The sequence below is a fragment of the Mastigoproctus giganteus genome, chromosome 9 (genome assembly GCF_048544385.1).
Source record: "Mastigoproctus giganteus isolate SK-2022 chromosome 9, ASM4854438v1, whole genome shotgun sequence".
Taxonomy (NCBI): Eukaryota; Metazoa; Arthropoda; class Arachnida; order Uropygi; family Thelyphonidae; genus Mastigoproctus; species Mastigoproctus giganteus.
Window position 1 is genome coordinate 11,109,799 of NC_143583.1, and position 22,285 is coordinate 11,132,083.

General features: G+C 36.9%; 1 protein-coding gene across 3 annotated transcripts in view; it reads left to right on the top strand.

The window, feature by feature from the left end:
• Positions 1-22,285, top strand: part of LOC150080050 (dixin-like) — a 391,642-nt gene that overhangs the window by 44,222 nt on the left and 325,135 nt on the right. For all 3 annotated transcript variants that reach the window (XM_090381957.1, XM_090381956.1, XM_090381958.1), the window contains exons 3-4: positions 91-220; positions 11,975-12,100. In XM_090381957.1, coding sequence (XP_090238083.1) covers positions 91-220; positions 11,975-12,100 — 256 coding nt within the window. The remainder of the gene's footprint in view (positions 1-90; positions 221-11,974; positions 12,101-22,285) is intronic.

The following is a 22,285-nucleotide window of genomic DNA, read 5'->3' on the forward strand; positions in this document are numbered from 1 at the left end:
TTAGAACATACCTTCTTTATTAATTTGCAAATTAAATATCATGCAATGAAGATGCATTATTCATAATTGCTACCTAACTTCTGTTTCCAGAACCAACTTCAGGCCTATGTGACATGGGTCAATTATCAATTAAAGAAAAAGCCCGGTTGCCGACGAGTGCGTGACTTGCGAAGGGATACACAAGATGGCGTCGTGCTTGCTGAATTAATTGAAGTACTTGGTAAGTGTATCAGTCCATTTATAGATTAAATAAGGATTTCGGAAAGAGATTCTTCGGTTTGTCTAAAGAAATACAAGAGGTACTATCTCATGTCGTGCAGATACATTCATTTACAAAATCACGGGATCAAGGATTTAACAAAAGTTAAATCCTTTCAAAAGTCTAAAAATCAAAGAAATAAGAAACATTGCTCGATACGTTTACGAATTCGTTATGGTTCGGTACGTTTACCGTGCTACGCAACCACTGACACTGCTTGATTGTTCAATTTGTTTGACACGCTCTCCTTTACAGTTCAAATCTCACCGCAAAATAATTTATTCTCATCGCTTCGGCACACAATACTAAACTCAAGGTAAAATCATCCACGTGTAATTAAAAAGAGGCTCTAAAGTTTAGAGAGTTTAGGAAGCATGGCCGCAGAAGAAGAAGAAAAAGAATTAAAAAAAAAAAAAGAACAATCATGCGATTTTAATAATTAGCAAAAAGTGCTGTTGCAGTGCTACGTTAGTCAAATTCCTGTTGCTACCACAACTGAAACTGCTTGATGATTCTTATAAAACTCGCGTATGGTATAGTGAGTTGTTGCCACTATCGTAAAAAGGTCCAGGTCCGAATCTCGTTTCCAAGGGAAGAAGCTATTTTTAGCTTTTTTTTCAAGGATTAAATTAGTGCATTTCAGGAGGCTGTAAAAGTTTTTTCTTTTCACTGCAACTTCTTCTTCTTTTTTTTTTCTTTTTTTTAGCTCCTAGAGAGCAAAAACAGATCCGAGAATTTAACGCTCCTCTAGCTTTGAAGTAAAAAAAAAAAAAATTCAAAATTATAAAGGCATAGGTGGATGGATCATATGAATAAGATGTATCTAGATATATTAAAGGAGGCAGCAAACAAAGGAAGTAAGCAAACCCTAATTATGAGAGCATCCTTGGACTCAAGGAAGGTCCGAACGCGCTGGAGTTGTGCAAATGTATCTCCAATTCACAAAGGGGGATCAAAGGGTGACAGCAGTAATTACAGACCTGTTAGTTTAACTTTTGTTCCGGGAAAAATAATAGAATCACCGGTTACAGAAGCATTGCAAGATCATCTAGACAAGACTGCAGTAACAATTCAGACACAGCATTGGTTTGCTAAGGGGAAATCTTGTCTTACCAATTTTATTGGATATTATGATGTGGTCACGAAGGAACTGGATGCAAAAAATAATTTTGATATTATATACTTGGATTTCAGGAAAGCTTTTGATACTTTTGATACTGTTGCACATGGAGGACTACTGTACAAATTGGAGCAGTATGGCATTAAGGGCAAGTTGCTACAGTGGATGAAAGGATGGTTGAGTGGGAAAAGACAGAGAGACTAATGTCTCTCTGTCTTTTCCCACTCAACCATCTAATGTTATTATTTGGTGTTGGGCGCGTTGTTATTTTGTATATTTTTCAATGATATTGATGAAGGTATATCAGGCTTAACGTCGAAGTTCGCAGATGATACAAAAGTTGGCAGGGTTGTTAATGACAGTAATGGTAGTGTGTTACTGCAACATGATCTGGAAAAGTTGTGTAGATGGGCTGAGAAGTGGAAACTGAAGTTTAATATTGACAATTGCAAAGTACTGTATATGGGTAGCAGTAATCCCACAGAAATGTACCAACTGTATGGTACTACACTCAGGGTAGTGGAGAATGAAAAATACCTGGGGATAATTGTGCAGTCAGATATGAAGTTTTCAGAGAGTGAAGACAGGCTGCCAGAACAGGTAATGATAGACAGGAATTTTGTTAGCAGGATAAGGAGGTGATTGTCTCTTTGTATAAGAAAATGGTCAGGCCACACCTTGAGTACTGCGTACAGGTCTGGAGGCCTCATTTCAAGAAGGATGTAGAGATGCTGGAACGAGAAAAGAGAAGGGCAACAAGACTGGCGAGGGGAACAACGGGATGCTCTTACGAATAAAGGTTTAAGTTCTGCAAATTGCAGCGTCTGGAGACTAGGCACCTGCTAGGTGGTTTGATTGGGGTGTATAAGGTCTTGAATGGTTTGGGCAGGCTCAATGCTGATGGGATTCTTTCTCCTTCTCAGATTACAAACCTAAAGGGGAATAAACTGAAATTGCGGAAACATACTTGCAGAGTAGATGTGCAGAAACTGGCCTTTAGCCAGCTGGCTGTTTATTGCGAGAACAAGCTCCCGTCGTTGTGGAAGTCGAGAGCTTAAATAAAATTGAAGGCAGTACTAGACAAACTTTTGGAGTGAATGGGCGTGTGAAATGGGAAGGTTTCTTTTTTTCTTTTTGCCGATGCTTTATAAACTTGTTTTCTTGCATCATATGCCTATGCTAATGTTGATGCTGATGCTAATATCCCCAAGAGCATGTCAACAATTGAACCGGATAATGCGAAGAAATCTCAAAGCAATTCTTAATGACCTGACTGGAGTGACAGTGGTAGAACTGGGATAAGTGTAAGCGCCAATAACTGCCAAAAAACACTTTAGATTGGGAGTTGGTTACCCTAGTTGTGCAGTAGTTCATAGGTCGAAGCAGTTTCCTAGAAATGCATATCATCCCTTATTATGGTGCAATATGGGAGTATTTGACGTTATTACAGTGGCATTTTGTGATGTAGTGTAGTATATCACGCCATATAGTCCATGCATCAGATGGACGCACTTGGGTGTGGTGCATGCCCAAAGAACAGTTTTACCAAAGTCGTATTGCATCGGCAATGAAGATCGTTGGTGGCATTGTAATGATATATGGTGTAATGATATGTCTATGTCATGTTATAGGCGCGTTAGCAACTTGACACCGTGTATAGTAATATGACTGTAAATTTGGTGTGTTCTGTACTCGATTTGCTGTTTGCTAGGCAAAAACCCCTAGCTTCGGAGAGAACAGACCACGTTACCCTCAGGTAATGATAGACAGGAATTTTGAGACGTATTAACTCAGTCACATTGTGAAAATGACTCCTAAAAATTTCTCGCGCCATTGAGAGGATTCCAACTCAGGTCTTTTTCATCCAGTGTGGGGAGGACAGTTGATTATACCAACTGTGCTACCCACGAGGGCGATAATATGAAGGTGTTTTACGTTGTTTGTGCTAGGTTCTCTGGTTGCTATCGACGAAACCATGACGGTGTCTGTCTAATGTAACATTCTGGACAATTTTGTATTACCTGTATTGTAAACATTCTTTGCACAGGTATGGCAACGGTGTGTTATTAAAGCCCATGGGGGCATACGTGATATTAAAAATATATTTTTTCTAACCATTTTATTTTGCTCAATTTGAATTTAGTCTTCATTTCGTTTTTTCATTTACAATGTGGAGTATATATTTCCTTCTTTTAAATTTACTACTATAATTAATATTAAGGAAGAACGGCGTGTTTCCTTAATCTTATTCATCAGTGACTTTCAAGAAGTAAACGTATACCAAATATTCGTTTCGCTTTATTTTTTAAATGTTATTTTCTTATACATTTTTTTAAAATTAATTATACATTTTTTGATAATTTCATTTTCGATTATTAAAGTTTAGTTTGATTTATTTTATTTTATTTTATTTAAGTTTGTCAGTTTTTGCCGTCGGGTTTCCCAGTGACGCGCAGATCGTGTACTTCGTTGTATTTGATCGTAGTTATGCTGAATAGCAACCAAATGTTTTTGCATCTGAGCGCGAGAAATGTTGTTGAGTTGTTAAAAAAAATAAGTAGATTGTTCACTACAGTCTTTCATTGATTTTTTGAAGAACACGGTGGGCCTACTCTGTTCAACCTGGCATCAGAAATCGAAGGTAAAAATCTTGATGATGAAGAAAATGGCGAGTGGGTGTTGTACGCAGGTACATACTTCAATGTCTTTATTGGTATCTTTATGTATCTCTATTGGATTAAATGTTAAGTTCGGCTTCTCTGTGTATTTTATATACTTAAAAAAAAAACAATATTATTTTATTTACTTGTTTAATTTTATAATTATTTTTGATATATTTCATTATACAGTAGTAATTACTATCGTTCTATTTGCAAATAGAAAAAAACTGAATAAAATAAAATTTTTGTTTAAATGATATTGAAATACCGTTGTAAATTTAGATCGTATTCTGTTTGTTTCATAAATAAAATTGTCAACTAAAGTAGTGAAATATTAAAAAAAAAAAAAAAAGTAAGTTATTTATGAAGTAAAATAAAAAGGGATTATGTATAAAATAAAATGTAATAAAATAGTTTTCATTTTGTTAACTCGCGTATCTTCTCAATAATCCAAAATGGGAAAATTTTTTAGCATCAGGAAAGCTTGTACTTGCTTGCAAACAAAACGTTAGCATTTCTTGCAGCAGAAAATTGCGGTTGAATTATGGCGTTTGATACGTGTAACTTTGTATTTGAAAAAAAAAAAAAACTTAATTCGATTTCATGTATAGTATATCTTGTTAACAAATATTTTGATAGCCACTGCAGAAATAGTTCTTGAATTTTAAGTTATTATCAATGGCATGTCTAAAATATTCCAAAGGTAGTGAGAGAAGGGGAGAGGGAGAAAGAAAGGTTAGCCATGTAATCGTTATTGGTTTTATGGCTCATCGACATCTTAGACTGCATTGCTCGAGTGAATTATCTGTGCAAGTTTGTTCTCTGAAAAGTTGACCTAGTATTATAAGCCTGGGCATGTGTATAATAAAAAAATAAAAAATCCAGTCCATTAATAGAAGTATCAAGTGTTTTGACAAAGTTAAATAAATAAAATAGAACAGTTTACATCCTCATAGTAACAGTTTTATGGGAGTGAGCACCAGAATGAATAATGGGCAGTGCAGTTTCTCTGGCGATATACACATTCGATCTCGCAACATGCTGGTGCATACTACCCGATATGCATGCATTATCCACACTTTAAAAAACGTGAGGGGGGGGGGCGGGATTATTATTGCCATACAAGCCCATTCCAGTCGAGCACGCCGCTAAGTGACATAATTGATCATTTGCATTAGAACAATATAGTTCATAATTTATTAATGGTTTTATCATTAGGAAACTAATTTGACGTACAGGCCTCCGTAGCCGAGTGGTCAGGAGTGGGAGTGCAGTAGCACACGCTCCTTGAATAGACCGGTGTTTAAGCCCCCGCCTGCTAAATACGGTTGATCTGCCAACTGCACTGGACCAGCGTGGTAGATTATGGTCTATTTCCCTCAACATGAATTGCTGATGAGGCTTCCATCCTTCAGTTGATTGATAATAGCTACAGTTTACAGTTTTTTTTTTTTTTAACTTGTCTTTTATTTTGGTTCATGTATATGTGGAAGTAGATCTGCTTTTCTGTACAGTACTGTCATGTGCAGTAAAAATCTCGTAAAAAAACTCCAAGTTTCCTAGAAACTTGTAGCATTATTTTCACAGTGTTTTCCTTTTATCCATATACAAGCAGATTATCCTGTACAAAACCTAGAAAAGAAATGAAAAATAAACAAAGTAGCAAACATTTCTGTAAAATCATAAGGTCTTTCTGTATAATGATACTGTTTAACCGAACTGCGGCATAGTTTCGCTGCGCAAGCCCACTAATATTGGAAGAGTGAAAATTGGTCTGACCACTAATTGAAATAAGAAGAAAGAAAATTCACCGATTGAGAAATAATGGTTTAGAGCAGGGGTGGCCAACGAGTCGATCGCAGATTTAATTTCGGTCGCTCACGACGTATTTTAAATATACAGTCATCCCTAGATTTGCAATGAAATTTTTGAGATGGTAGATCGCGGCACATTTTGAATGAAAAAGTAGATCATATCACAAATTAAGTAGGCCACTCCTGGTTTAGAGAAAGTGTAAAACTAATGATCTAAATTTCATTATTGGTTTAATGAAGCTCTTATTTCATATTAGAGAAGCTTTAGGTATAAATATGGTTACATTTGGTTAAATTTATTTTCCATCAAGAGGAATTCTGTACACCAACATAATGAATATCCTGTGATTTTAAGTTTCTAACCAAGACAAGATTCATATTTTGGCTAAACTATTAAGGATTTAATGCTCCAATTTGTCGGTTATCATATCTCAACCACTGAAAAAAAGTAATAAATTAAAAGACATCAGTTTCTTGAAAGGGTCCAAAGACTGGCAGTGCGCCTGGTGGGATCGGTTAAAGAGCGCCCATATTGCTGAAACCAGCAGTAATGTGTCATTATCAAGTAGAACAATAAAGTGATGCATTAAATTCCGCTATACGTTTCTGGAAACTGTGGAAAAAAAAAAAAAAAAGGAAGAGGTTAAATTAGTTTGCGACTTTAAATGACACAACGCACCCCAATTTTTTGAGGATGTAAGCGTTTCACGTAACACGTGCCGCCGTAGCCTAGTGGTCAGGCGCGCGGGTGCATAAGTACACGTGCCTTGAGTGACCGGGGTTCAAGCCCGTGACTGCTGAATACGGTGCTGTTTCTTGTATTCTGTCTATCTTGTGAACTCCTCTGACCGTTTGGTCGTCCCGGAGTATAAACAGAAGATTTATTGTTTTAATTACTCCATATCCTGCTGTTGACTTGACCACACACGTGGATCCAAGCTTCATCACTGAACATGGCCCAAAATGCCATTCCATTCGAATCAGTTAAGATGCGAAACCTGCGACAATTAATGATGTAATCTTTTTATTTGACTTCATGTATTGCTTTTAATTCGCTTAGGAATGAAAGGCGTTCAGTTTTTTTTTTTTTTTTTTTTTTGACTCATCACAATTGCTACCTGTTTTACGCAAACAGGTTACTAATCCTGAATTTCTTAATTTATTTGCTGCCGATGAATGGGGATATTTTCCTTGAAATTCAACTTTGATGTATTGTTCGACTATAAGCACATTCGGACAGGCAATATGTCAATAGTTGTGCCGTTACTAACAAACCGGTATGGATGAGTTTCTGTAAGTGTAACATAGCCACCGTTCATCATGCAAAGGTATGCTGTGTTGCCACTGATGGTGGTTTTTGAAGAATTGCTTATGGTTATCAAAATGAGAAATTAGCTCTTTCATTTTAGGTTTCCGAATTGGAATCATCTTGTACAAGTTATCCTAAACCGATTCGATATAGACTGTGATAATTCTGCTCAAACAAGGACTACAGAAATAGTACAGCCAGCAGTCAATCTTTAACTGTATTAACGTCTACTGGCTATATCCATTCTATATCTTGCGAAATATGATGGCTACTGCATTACGACAATCCATCATTTGACTTCCACTAATACTTGTGCACGAATTAATTTATAATTTTAATTTAATTTTAATATTTCATCTAATTTTTGTTAAATGGCAGATTTGTACGCTGCAATTTTCTTACAAACATTTACCTTAATTTAAACTACGAATTTTGTATTTGTTCATCTACTAAATTCTTTTAACTGCAAAAAAAAAAAAAAAAATAATAATAATAAAAATAAATAAAAGAAAAAATTAATTTACCTTTTGGCTGTAGCCACCTTTTGATCAATATCGATTTCCCTGGAACACTGCTCTTGTTAATCCCCTCCTACCCAGAAAATCAGCGACTGCCCTACTCCTGCTTTATTGTATCCTGTGCCTTATGCTGCTAGCTAATAGCTTCAAGGCGCATGTGGCATTTGGGTTATTCAGTTTTAGAGAAAGGGGGGGAAAAATTAAAAGCCACCACCTGATCAAATAGACATTATTTGACCAGGCGCACTAGACTATGCCTTTGTGATAGAATTTTATATCTTGCCATGTAAACGAACCTTTAGCACCTGATGGCGCCTAAGCCTAATTTGGATCGATCTTTATGCTGAGTGATGCAGGGGTTTTCACTTTAAATCATGCAGAATTTTTTATTTTATTATTTTACTAGTTTGCAAGTTCGGCAGTGTGAGGACGTGTAGAGCAAACGTATTTGGACTAACGGTCAAGGTCCGTAAACAAAAGATGTCATAAAGGATGATAGATGAGGTTAAGAATTTGCACAAAAGAAACAAGCGTGGAACAGTTTTAGACAATCGCATAATTCCTATTGTCTTAAGAGAATTATAAAAGAGTATGTAACAAAACCAGAGAGTGCAGTAGCACACGCTCTTTGAGTAGACCGGGGTTCAAGCCCTTGACTGCTGAATACGGTCGATCTGCCAACCCGCGCTGGACCAGCGTGGCAGATTATGGTCCCTATCCCTCAGCATGAATTGTTGAGGAGGCTTCCATCCTGCAGTGGGTTGATAATGGCTGCACTTTACCTTTATGTAACAAAACCATTGATGGGGTACGACGGACAACAGACTGATTACGAGAAAGCTCTGCCAAAGAGCTAATAATGAAGGAAGTGTTCTCATATGTGATTACAAAAAGATAAAAGAAGAGAGTTAATCAAATAGGGCCCTTCAAAGGTCACAGTGGAAAGCCATAGAGAACCCAGAAGAAATAGCCGATGAGTTGAATGGATATTTCTCAACGATATTTACAGTCTAAAGTTTAAAAACTCAAATCTCTTGAGCTGTAAGGAGTCGCAGTGCTGTAAAATAAGTGATATGATGACCTCTGAGAAGCGCTTACTACGGTAAAGTTCCGGAAGAGGACTATATATTCAGTTATTAAAAATGCTGCATGTGAATATATCCAGCTGTCGGAATATAAATGATTAACAATTTTGGTGTCATATCTAGATTTCAGTAAAGGTTTTTATACCTTTGATACTACCTCCCTTTTGAAATTCTGCTGTATAAACTGGTAGGAGTTTCAGTTCCGTTGAGTTAGTAATAGAGTCATGTGATGCAAGAAAGCAAGCGTACGCGCTTATGTAGCATCAGCAAAAAAAAAAAAAAAAAAATCACACAACCATTCCCTCTAAAAGTTTGTCCAGTTCCTCCTTGAATTTATTTAAGCTATCAACTTCCACAACGACAGATTTAAGTTTGTTCCAGAAATTAACCACCCGCTGGCTAAAGGCAAATTTCCGCACGTCTATTCTACAGCTGCCTTTCCTCAATTTGAATTTATGCCTTCTCAGGTTCGTAATCTGAGCAAGCGGAAGAATCCCATCAGAATTCAGCTCACTTCGCAGGTGCCTAGTCTCCAGCCGCTGCAATTTGCAGAACTTGAGTCTTTCTCTGTAAGAGGACCCCGTCGTTCCCCTCACCAATGTTGTTGCCCTTCTCTGTACGCGCTCAAGCAAATCTACATCCTTCCTAAAATGAGGCCTCCAGATCTGTACGCAATACTCAAGGCCTGGCCTGACCTGGCATTGCCTTATACAAAGGGATAATCACCTTGTCCACTTATCTGAACTGATAAGTTCAGATAAGTGTGTTTTCCTGCATCATTTGTCACTGCTAATACTACTTGCAAAGGCCCTATATGTATGTCATAGACAGGATGCCATGTGCCAGTAGCCTCTTTAAACTGAATGGAAAATTTATTGAATCCACTAGCTTGTGGGTAACTCCTGAATTGTGGTTCCTTAGGTGCAAAACAATTTGGAAGCACCAGACTTCAGTTGCCATATTTTAGCTTATCTATGCAACTGATTTAAGTCATTTTTCAGCAAAATGCCTGGTTCTTGTTATTAAATCATCATCAAACTTTGACCACTTCCGTTGCGCTCCATCAATGTCATTAAGAAAGAAAAGAAGTGACCCAAAGCTGATCTCTGAGGAACTCCACTTATTACCGTTCATCCCTCCCCCTCTCGACGAGGAATATCCATTTATTGACTATTCTGTGCCCTACCTTTTAGGCAGCCATTGATCCAACGAGGAATCTTGAGTATATGGGGATTAACGAATCCCAATATATTCCGGTTTATATAATAGCCTTTAATGGGGGAAAAGCCTTACTGAAGTCAAGGTGAATATTGTCAATGTTGTTTCATGCATTTTTATTCAGCTTTTTTTTAACAATTAACTAGATTGGTCAGGTAAGACTTCCTCCCCATGAACCCATTCTTTGATCCATTAAGGATACCGTTCCTGTTGATGTGATTCTGTAGCTGGCAGAATAGTTTTACATCTTTTACATACATTGCCAGATAGACATGTGTGGTTGGAAGATAAAAGCATTAAATAGAGGTTCGAGGGTAGATCACAGTGGTACCCCCACTGTTTTACCTCATCCTCATTATTATCATGATATATTCACAAAAGAAATCACCAAGCACTGCAACTCTCTTTGAAAGATGCATTAGTTCTGTTGTTATCTATCAGAATCATTTTGCGCATGTAATACGCACGTTCTCTGCGCACATTGATATGCTGCTCAGAAGGAGGAACTGCCTTCGCTGGGCATCTACACATCTTTAACACGTAAGAATAGTCGACACCTCTTTTTGGTACTAAACCTGCAGTCCACCCAGTAATTTTATATGCAGCAGAAATTTTAGTGTCTACTGTCCACATCAAGCTGAGCCAATCTTTGCCATGGAGTATTTCATCTTGAAATGGACTAACAATAAACACTACCTCCAAGAAAAATTTTCGACTGCTTCTAACTAAAAGAGAGAGAGCAATAGCTGTGTGGTTCTCCCAACTTACATGCCTTCACTTAGATTTCATGCCGACCGGGTGGGTGAAGTGCCTGCCTGGCAACCCAAAGGTTGCGGGTTCGAATCCCGCCTCGGGCTTGGATCAGAGTAGTGCAAAAACCTTGGGAGGTGCTTATGGCCACAAAGCCGATGCACTAACAAAAAAAAAAACAAAACTTAATTTCATGCTTCATTAATAGTTAAAACAATTTGGATATTCGCCTCCCCTGATGACGTAAATACTCCTGAACGCGTGACTGCGAATGTTCTTCAGGTTAATAATAAACAAGCTTTGCAAGAATCTTTACCTGAACAGGTAATATCACGATATTACCAAATCAATCAGTATTTAGATGAACCATTTTTCATTAACGTGCGTGTAATATAAACAGATATTTAATAAATAAATAAATAAATTTTCTGTTTATACTCCGGGATGAGCACTCGGTCAGAGGAGTTCACAAGATAGGGAGAATACAAGAAACAGCACCGTATTTAGCAGTCAAGGGTTTGAACCCCGATCACTCAAGGCACGTGTACTCTCGCCTGACCATTCTGTCCTGAATAATATTATTAGTTGGTATCAACCAGAGCTGTAATACTCATATTATATTGAGGTAAACTTCTCTTATTATTTTACAAATATGAATAATGTTATACATTTGCCTTAAGTGTCTCCCATGCCTCTGATTACAGCTTGATAAGGCCTTGTATGAAAATGAACAGGCTGTGCTCTTCCTCTGAACCGAACGTTTCTCATAATGTACAGATGAAGTAATGTCTAATACAAATGTATGTAGATGCAATATTTGTATGCAGATGTAATATCATTTTCTCGTATGATGCGCAACGCTTTTGTGTTGTGCATCTATTTTGTTGCCTGTCTTTAATCCCAATTGTATTTTATAAATGAGAATTTAAATGTGTTACAGGTATTATAAGTTATTTCTCTATGCTTAATCAAGCCTAAAACCAGTTTCTTTCTAAATGTACAACCGTAGGCATTATATGCCTTGAAGGTATTTCTTCTCTACCGATTTGTAACATTTCTGATAACAAGTAAATATTTTTTTCAGCAATTATATTTTTATAGTGAATTAAAATTATCATTAAAATATAGTATAGCATAAAATGAACTTTGGATTTCGTTTATGGGTTCTCATGCCCACGCCCTGTCCAACCAAAAGTTATGTTGAACTTTCCTTTGACAGTGTTTCTAAATGTCGTTACTAGGTGGCGAAGCAGTCATGGGCATTGACCTGATGCCTGCAACCCCGGCAGCGCGCAGAGACAACGTGGAAAGAAATTTACAGTTTTTGGCAGCGAAGCATGTCCACGTGCCATTCATCACTTCACGAGGTACGTATAACTGGTGAACGAGAAAAGACATCTCGTGATTAGCTTTATAAATATGCTTAACCATCGGAACGTTTCCGGAAAATAAATTCTTAGGGTTAAGAATGTAAACATCAGTGGGAAAATACTGGGGAACAATTTGTGATAGATAATGTGAGAAAACATTGTATCTCCCCCCCCCCCCCCAAATTAAATCGAAAAAAAGCGCTTAGCCTGTTGTAAACAATTTTTGTATGCTTCCTCAAAATTAGTTCAGAAGGCTTTTTTTTTTTTTTTTTTTTTAAATTCCTAAAACAGAGAGAGAGAGAGAGAGAGAGAGCGCGCAGTATACTGATTTCTTTTTAATTTCCTTATTCAGTAGCAGTGAATGCAATTTATTTTAGTACAGTTTATAAGTAGTAGTAAGTCGAAGGAAAAGTTGGCAGCAACATATGTTTATGTACGTGATTTTTGTTTAAACGATTGTATTAATGTCACTGAATACAACTCTTGCATTATTAATTAAAAAAAAAAAAAAAATGTCTGAAATAAGTTGTACGTTTTCTAGTCAAGTGAATCTTTATCCTTGATAGGCATATGCAGTAAGATTATTTTGGAATATTTACCAGTTCTGTTCCGTAGCCTTGTGCACAAACCAAACATATAACTACAAAAGTAAAACTGTTTGTACTGCCATTGGCTTGTACGGTAGCTAGCGCCATCTCTAGGCTTCTTTTTTTAAAGTGGTCCTTTGTTTTAAATTTACACGCAGTATCAATTTTATTATTTTTATTCAAGTTTTAAATTCATTAAAGAATTAAGTATTTTCATTCATGGTAAACTGGATGAAATTCTTGTGGAGACAGGGCCCTTCTTTGGTGTTCGTAGTTCCTAGGTACTTTTCATTCCTGGGCCCCACTGCATGATATCAGTTTTGTATGCTTCCTCAAAATTAGTTCAGAATGCCTTTTTTTAATTTTTAATTCCTAAAACAGTCTGTCGCTCGCTCTTGCGTTAAATCTTTTTGTTTTCAAAGAAATTCGAAAGCGTTTCTATAAATTTGTTTTTTTGGAGTTAAAATTCGGCAGCACTTATTCCGGCACTAACTAGCTCTCAGTACGAATTTTAATGACATTGCTAACAGAAAAAATCGAAGAAAGAATTTATATAAGTTACAAATATATACATTTTAAAAAATTAGTTTGTAGTTGGAATAAAATTTTTGAATTATTTTTTTCGGTGCTCTGTTTTTTTCGTAGGCCCTAGGCACTGTGCCTGGAGTACTTAATGAAAAAGACGGCCCTTTATGGAGACATTCGTGAGCAAGGATACCAAAAATGTAATTCAGAAAGTTTAGCGTTGTGGTTTATATGTTTATACATCGCCTACATAATAGGATTTCCCATTGCAGGCTTACGATTTTTTTTTACGTATTTTTTGCACATTATGAAATGAACAATTAATAATTAATTTTATATGATAATACAGTTATAAAGATTTTTCTTTACATAGATACATATACTTGAACAATTTACAAATGAGGGTCAAACTTAAACAAAAACTCAAAACAATTACTAATAACATCACATCTTGACAAGAGTGCAGAAAAGAATGATTAGCATAGGCCTTCAAACAATGTTCTGCAATAACATTTAGTAAATTACAATTTTCAATGAACATAGTTCCTCTGCATTCTGAAGTGAGGAATTAGGCGCTCAGTTGCTACTTCATAATTTCGCTTCCGGCGTCCTTATTGAGTCCTCTGAAATTCTCTAATGTTTGTGAAGAAATCGATGCAAATTCGATGCTAAGTCGGTTCGCAATTCTCATCGTCTTGTGGATAAAACTATTTCTTGCTGTTTCAAGATTCAGTTTTTTTGGCTTAAAAGGGATGCTGTGGTCTGGTCGACTTTTTTGTGGACATGGAAATGAAATTGCTCTAGAGTCTAGATGGATAAGTTCTTTGTCTTATTCTAGAAGGTTGATACAACTTGCTTGATGGAGGTTCCAGATTTGTGACGCAAACTCAAGCTTTGGAAGTACAAAAGCTTCATATAATAAAACAGGAAATGTGGGATAAATTAATTGAATGGTGTCGCTTGATGAATCCACCATCTTGATTGCCTGAGTGACTGCTTTCTTGTTAAGGATGCTAAGGGTGCTTTGCTATTATGTGCTAATGTAGTCCATAGACTCGATGCTTCTGTTTACTTGACTGATGGAATAATGATTCGAAACTTTCTTTTTCTTCTTGGTTCAATAAAGGAACGTGTGGCGCATTAAACGGATTTACTAACAATTCGTTTGTTTGTTTCTGTTTAAGAAGAGAATTTGTTTATAGTACCCTGAAGGGCGATTGAAATCGTGTAAAACTTGACATCATTAGCGTGCATAAGAATAGGAACCTTCTGATCGATTTCTGTTTTAGGTCGTTTATAAAAAATAGTAAGTAGAAGGGTCCTATTGATGAGCCTTGAAGAATACATATGGCTAATACGGCTCATTATCCAAGAATTAAGTGTATCTAAGATGCTATAATGTGTTAATTTGATGGTTTGGAATCGTGCGCGAGATTATGAAACACATGGGACAGGTCTCTGTAGATGACGTTCACTTACCTTCCTTTACAGTAGTGTTTTTCATAATATTCCATTATTTTACCACCACAACCTAACAGTGCTAGGTTGTGGTGGTAACTGACCTTCCATTTGTAAATCCACGCTGATTGTTTTTTTTTTTTTTTTTTTCTTTTTTGTGAAATCAAAGTGCTTTGCTATTTGTTACGTATCGTTGGGTCAAATACTTTTTGCAGCTTTATTAAGGACGCTGAAAAGGCAATAGAAATGAATGTTGACGTGTATTAATATTATATTGCGCTTTTTTTAAAAGAATAAGTATTTCTGCACATTACATCATGAGCTCTCTCGAAATGGTCAGCGATGACAATTTTGCTACCGTTACTATGTGGCTGATTTAATATGAATTTCACAAGTGGGATACGAAAAAGGTGTCCCGAGTCGCAAAACCAACTTCATTTACAATGAGATTTCCTTTTATTGCACTGCTGTCAAACACCTTTATTTGAAATAGTAAAGCGTTTGGAGAAATAGTAAAGCTTAAGCGTTTGGAGACAATATTATATTATCATAATGTTAGTCTTTTGTGTTGCGATAAATGACATTACAAAGAGAACATCATTTGTTTGAAAGTAGTGTGATATCCAGTGTGTAACCCGTTGGGAAGGCAAAATTTGTTTTGCTATCACCATTAAGAATAGTGCATTAACTGATTAAGTATTTTAAATGCCGCCGGTCACACAAAAAAAGTTCTAATTAGTAGTAGTGGCATGTGATGCAAGAAAGCAAGTGTATGAGCTTATGCAGCATTAGCCAAAAAAAAAAAAAAAAATCACACCATTCCCTCCAAATGCCTGTCCAGTTCCTCCTTAAATTTATTCAACCTATCAACTTCCACAACGACAGATGGAAGTTTGTTCCAGCAATTAACCACCTGCTGGCTAAAGGCAAATTTCCGCACATCTATTCTACATCTGGCCTTTCTTAATTTGAATTTATGCCCCCTTAGGTTCGTAATCTGAACAAGTGGAAGGATCCCATCAGAATTCAGCGTGCTCAACCCATTCAAGGTATACACCTCGATCAGATCACCGCGCAGGTGCCTAGTCTCCAGCCACTGCAATCCGCAGAACTTAAGCCTCTCTTGGTAAAAGGATCCCTTCATTCCCCTCACCAATCTTGTTGCCCTTCTCTGTGCACTCTCAAGTGAATCTACATCCTTCCTAAAATGAGGCCTCCAGACCTGTAGGCAGTACTCAAGGCGTGGCCTGACCATTGCCTTATACAGAGGGACAATCACCTTTTCACTGCTAGCAAAATTCCTATATATCATTGACAAAACCACATGACCTGCCCTGGCAGCCTGTCTGCATTGCTCAGAAAACTTCATATATGACTGCACAATTACTCCCAGGTCTTTTTCATTTTCTACCACCTTAAGTGTAGTACCACACAGTTGGTACGTTTCTCTGGGGTTACTTCTACCCATATGCAGTACTTTGCATTTGTCAAGATTAAACTTCAGTTGCTACTTCTAAGCCCATCTGCCCAAATTATCTAGATCCTGTTGCAGTAGCACACTGCCATTGCTGTCATTAACAACCCTGCCAACCTTTGTATCATCTGCAAACTTCGACATTAAGCCTGATATACCTTCATCAATATCATTGATAAATATACAAACAACAGTGGACCTAACACCGAACCCTGTGAGACTCCACTAATAACATTAGTCCACGAAGAGCAGCACCCATTGATTACCACCCTCTGTCTTCTCCCACTTAACCATCCTTTTATCCATTGTTAAAACTTACCCTTAATACCATTCTGCTCCAATTTGTACAATAGTCTTTCATGCACAACAGTGTCAAAAGCTTTCCTGAAATCCAAATATATGATATCAAAATTATGTTTTGCATCCAGTTCCTTTGTAACCACATTATAATATCTTATCAAATTTGTCAGACAAGGCTTTCCCTTAACAAACCCATGCTGTGTCTGAATTATTGCTGCAATCTTGTCTAGATGATCCTGCAATGCATCTTTAACCAGTGACTCCATTATTTTACCTGGAATAGAAGTTAAACTAACTGGTCTGTAATTACTCTTGTCACCCTTCGATCCCCCTTTGTGAATTGGGGATACATTTGCACATCTCCAGTCCGTGGGAACCTCCCCTGAGTCCAAGGATGCTCTCATAATTATGGCTAAGGGTTTGCTTAGTTGCTTTGCTGCCTCCTTTAATATAACTGAATAGATCCCATCCACCCCAGGTACTTTTCTTATGTTTAACTTCAATAATTTCTCCTCCACTTTGCTCTCAGTTATTACAAAATCATTAAGTATCCTGCTACAATTTGATAACCTTCTTCCATTTTCAAACCTTAATAATTCCTCATGTGTGAATGGATGCAAAATACTCATTCAGTTTGTTTGCTATCTGAGCAGGATCAACAACAGTCGAATCATCGATGTCAAGTGGAGCAATCAGTTTCATCCCCTTCCTTTTAGAGTTTATATATGTAAAGAAATCCTTGCTGTTTTTCTTTGCATCTTTTGCCAAGGATTTCTCGTAATCTGCCTTCGCCTGCCTAACCTCCTTTGTGACCTGATTACAGATTAGCTTATATCTGCCATAGGCTTCTGAGTCGCTTGATAATTTATATGCATCCCATGCATTTTTCTTCTCTGTTACGAGTCTCATTAGTTCATTTGATGAGACTCGTAACAGAATAGAAAAATGCATGGGATGAATTCTGAATTCTGTATGATTTCTTTTATTTTTATAATCTCAAAAATTAACATTATAACTGATTCCATTTATTAAATAAATTCATAATTTCATTTAATTAATAATTATTATTTAACTCCGTTCCCTGGAAATAAAAAAAAAAAAAAAATGGTATATGTTTGTTTTCAGCATATGTTTATGTTGAAGTCATTTTGTCCTCAGATGTGAAGGGGGGGGGGGAAGAATATGGTAAGTCTACCGCGAAACTACCATATCGCCAAGTTCGCCACCGCGGTGAAGTCCGAAAGGTTCGGATGGGTAGTTTAGCGTGGTTGTTAAAGAGCACTGGGACCTTTAGTGAATCTCGCTGGTGGTGGGGCGAGGAGAGGGTAAGAATGTATAATTTCCTTACTGATCCCTACTGTTATACCGACTTATCTGAATGGTCAAGCGCGATAATGCGCGTTACGCCTTTCAGTGGTATTTAACCGTATTTAGCAGTAACATTTCACGTTACTGCTAAATACGTTTAAAACTGTTCGGATTAATTGTAAACTCCTATGAACTAGTAATTTTTTCTTTCTTTCCTTTTGTGAGAGTTTCCTGATCTGAGGGTCTTGGTGCAATCATAATACAATATATAATCATAATATTGTAATACAGTACTACCTGTACCATAAGCCTACGTTACCGGTGGTACCATCCTATGGTAGCACTTGTACCATTGGACGAGACGTCACTGACTCAGCTGATTTAGAGTATTTAATTTTCAAAATAATTTATGCTTCTGTAGAATACTACTATTTTTTATAAGGTATGTTGTGAGGATGTAATGCATGAACGTTAAAATCAACCAGGAAAATTTCTTCATTGTTAAGAAAGATAGACTAGAGAAAGAGTTTCAAAGAAAGGAAGTCGGTGTTCCGACTGATTAATGGAGTTAGGAAAACGATACAGGCAACAGATGAATTTGACAGCATGGGGTAGAGATTTTATGCCGCAGGAGATCAAAAATAAATTTGAAATTAAGAGGTCTCTAACAAGGAATATCACAGTGGACATAATTAGAAGTACCACATTTGAAACGAATGGTGGGACAACTAAGTAAGTGGAGCTTGGCATATTGTATTACTATTAGTCGTATGGTGCAAGGAAGCCCTGGGGTTTTGCTGCACCCACCAAAAAAAAAAAAAAAATAATAATAATAAATAAATAATAATAATAAATAAACCAACTATTGACTTCTTTCTCACGTAGGTGTCTAATCCAACTGAGCTTTAAATTTACCCAAGCTGTCAGATTCAACCACAGCGGACATAATTAGAATTTGAGGGCAACTTATCCGTAGCCGAGTGGTTAACTAAAAGGGTGTATAACTACATGTGCCTTGAGTGACCGGGGTTCAAGCCCGTGACTGCTAAATATGGTGCTGTTGTATACTCTCCACCTTGTGAACTCCTCTGACCGTGTGGTCGTCCCGGAGTATAAATAGAAAATTTATTTTATTTAATTAACTATGTAATATCATTGTAAATACACCATAGTTTCCTCATAAGTTTAACTTCATAAGTAGGTGTAATGGCATCGATTGATTTTTATCTCATAAGTAGTGTAACGATGCCGTTACATTACTTATGAAGTTAAAACTTATGGGGAAACTATGGTGTATTTACACCGATATTATATAGTTAATTTCAACCCATAACATATTGTGCATTTAGTCTTCAACATATTATCATCATCTTCACCATTTGGCATCTCTCATATTGTGGAATTCACTTCGCAACCGTGATGGCATGTCTGCATTATCAGGGTACCTGCCTGCCTACTGATGAGTGAGCCAACAAACTCCGAAACGCGTCTGGGTGGTGGTGCCCACTGAGAATAAATAACAGTAGTCTCCTCTACTAGAGAAGCGTTATTTATTTGAAGTAGTGCAATACTTGGTATCTCGTTGTGCAGGTAGCCACAATATGAGATAAAAATTAAACGATGCCGTTACACTACTTATGTAGTTAAACTTATGGGGAAACTATGGTGTATTTACACCGATATTATATAGTTAACTTCAACCCATAACATTATGCTTTGTTCATTTAGCCTTCAACTTATTTAATTAACAAATTGCTGGCTAAAAGAAACCTTCTTGCAATACAGTCTCAACCTCCCCACTTAATTGGATTTATGTTCCCTAGTTCTGAAATCATAACTGAAAATTTCACCGTCGTTTATTTACTTTCACCTCTCAGAGCCTTATACACATTTATTGTATATTTATATTCAATCAAATCTCCTTTAATATGTCTAGTTTCCAAGCTGTGCAGCCCTCATATTTGAAGTCTTTTATCATATGAACGTCCTTTTTCCGATCTCATTAGGCGCGTTGCCCCGCTTTTGAACCCTTTCAAGAAGATTTTTGTATTTTTTAGGTGGGGTCTCCACACTTCTCCAGTTATGGAGACCGCACCTAAAGTGTATTCCAAGTGTGGCCTCACAATTGCCTTATACAGTAGTATTATGACCTTCCTATCTCTACAACAAAATGTTCGATAACTCATGGATAGGCTTTAATTGCCGTGGACCCGCCTTTCTGGTTCAGACTGCTCGAAAAACTTCATGTTCGACCGTATCGTAACTTTCAAATCTCTTTCTTCCTCTACTATGTTTAGTGAAACTCTATCAATTGTGGTCGATTTTCTGTTTATTAGAAGAAAGACCAGGAAACAGAAAACCGGGAGAAACTCAAGTCTTTCTTCCTGCAAACAGAAAATCGACCACAGAACACGCAATTTACACACGGAGCAATATGGTCTTAGTCGCTGATGCTCTTAAAAACTCCTCCACCAACAACTACCAAGTGTGTAAGTTGTTTTGAGGCTTCTGTTCCCCAAGTGTAATTGCATCTTGCATTAAAAGATAACTGCCAGTTTCTAACCATCTCTGAAGTCTATCCTGAAGTCGTCCTGAAGAAACTATCATTGGCGCAGAGACCATTAAGAACTCTACCTGACATTTACAAATTTTGACATTACGCCCTCAATTTCTTCGTCGAAGAAATTGAGGGCGTAATGTTTTCATTTAAAAAAATCAAGAGTGATCCCAGTGGTGCCGATCCTTGGTGAACCCCACTTCTTGCGTTAGCCCAATCATTAATCACAACCCTATGTCTCCTGTACTTCAGTTATCCTGCAATCCATTTAAGGATATTTCCCTGTGATTTCAACATGCTCCAATAACCTCTCATGCGGGAGAGTCATGCTTTGCTGCAATCTAAGTAAACAATGTCGACATTATTTCCTATATCTATCTCATGAGTGACTTCGTGAAAATAGCTAACCAGGTTTTTTAAACATGATTTTTCTTTTACAAACCCAAGCTGTGTTTCCTTTAGAATTCCATTTCTATTTAAACGAGACTTAAATGCACTCTATATCATTGCCTCCATGATTTTCCCGACCACTGATTTTCACACTTCACACTTAGTATTGGCACGTCACACTTTATGTATTGGCGAAACATTGGCACTTCCAAGGGAATAATTCCGGAGGCTAGTGAAGATGTCATAATTAACTTCAGTGGTTTAATGAACTCCCTTGCCACCTTCCTGAGAATCCAACTCCAGAGCATTACTCATCGTTAGGCGGAAAGTTTTCTAATAAATAATTTGAAATTTTATTATTGCTAATTCCATGCTTTCCAACTTTCACCCACTCATATAGTTTCTTTTTACCACGAAGGGTCTTTCTTCCGGGATATCGATGCAAAGTATCTGTTTAATATATGTGCAACATTACTATAAATTTGCTCATCCATTTTGCAAGAGTCGATAGGATTCGATTTTTTCTTATTAATATTCACGTATGAGGAAAAACTCCTTTTCCCATTCTTTGCTCTCTTGCCTTGTAGGTAGAAATGGACATCATTCAGGGGGGAGAGTGTTTTGGGTCTACGGCACCAAGGTTTCCCCCATGAGTGGTTGAATTAGCAACAGGTTGATTTGTGAAATAATTTGATTATTCACGATGCATCGTGAACATATATCTGACATATCTATTCTGATGTGAGTATTATCTATTAACTAATTATCTATTCTGATGTGAGCCGTTGGCCATGACGGGACAATTGCAACTTCATTTAAATCTATATATGTACATTGTATTCATTTAGTTGCAATAAAGATTTTCTCTCTCCCACGTTCAACTTTTTTATCCAATGCGATAGAAATGCTAATTTGCTGCTCGCTATATTTTCTTACTCCGAGCACGTAAGTTAATTACTCAGAGAGAGAGAGAGAGAGAGAGAGAGAGAGAGATAAATAATATGAAGTGAGGAATAAGATATCAATTTGGAGTTATTGCTGAACACACCCTAAATAGGCTTCGGTAGTGAAGATTTGTGAACTGCACCATGAATTTCTTCCTAATATTTTTGTTTGGGTATTAGCTTATAATTCATTTAATTTAGTTTATTGCTTGAAAATGTCTAGCCAGTTAGGTGGCATAACCGTGAAGCACACCTTAGGTGAGCAAATCAGCCGTTGCTCTCTGGTCTTTTGATATGTCGAGGCATTCCTTTATTATTAGATTGATTGTGTGAATTAACTACATACAGGGATGGAATGGTTACTCCAAATCCTCCACATGCTGGAACTTACAATAAAGGGTTCGTTTTTTTTTTTTCAGGAAGGGGCCATCATAAAAAATTTCGGTAACCCTTGAGATTTTATTAATTACGCTTCAGTTAATGTTTTTAAGGTAATTAATTGCATAATCATATTAGAAAAATTTAAATAGAGCCGTGTTTGTTATTACATAATTAAAATAAACATTATTTTCACTTTTGGAGGTGGGGATTGTTGTGAAGTGTGAATTCGTGTAAAATTTCACAACCCTGTGACTTTTT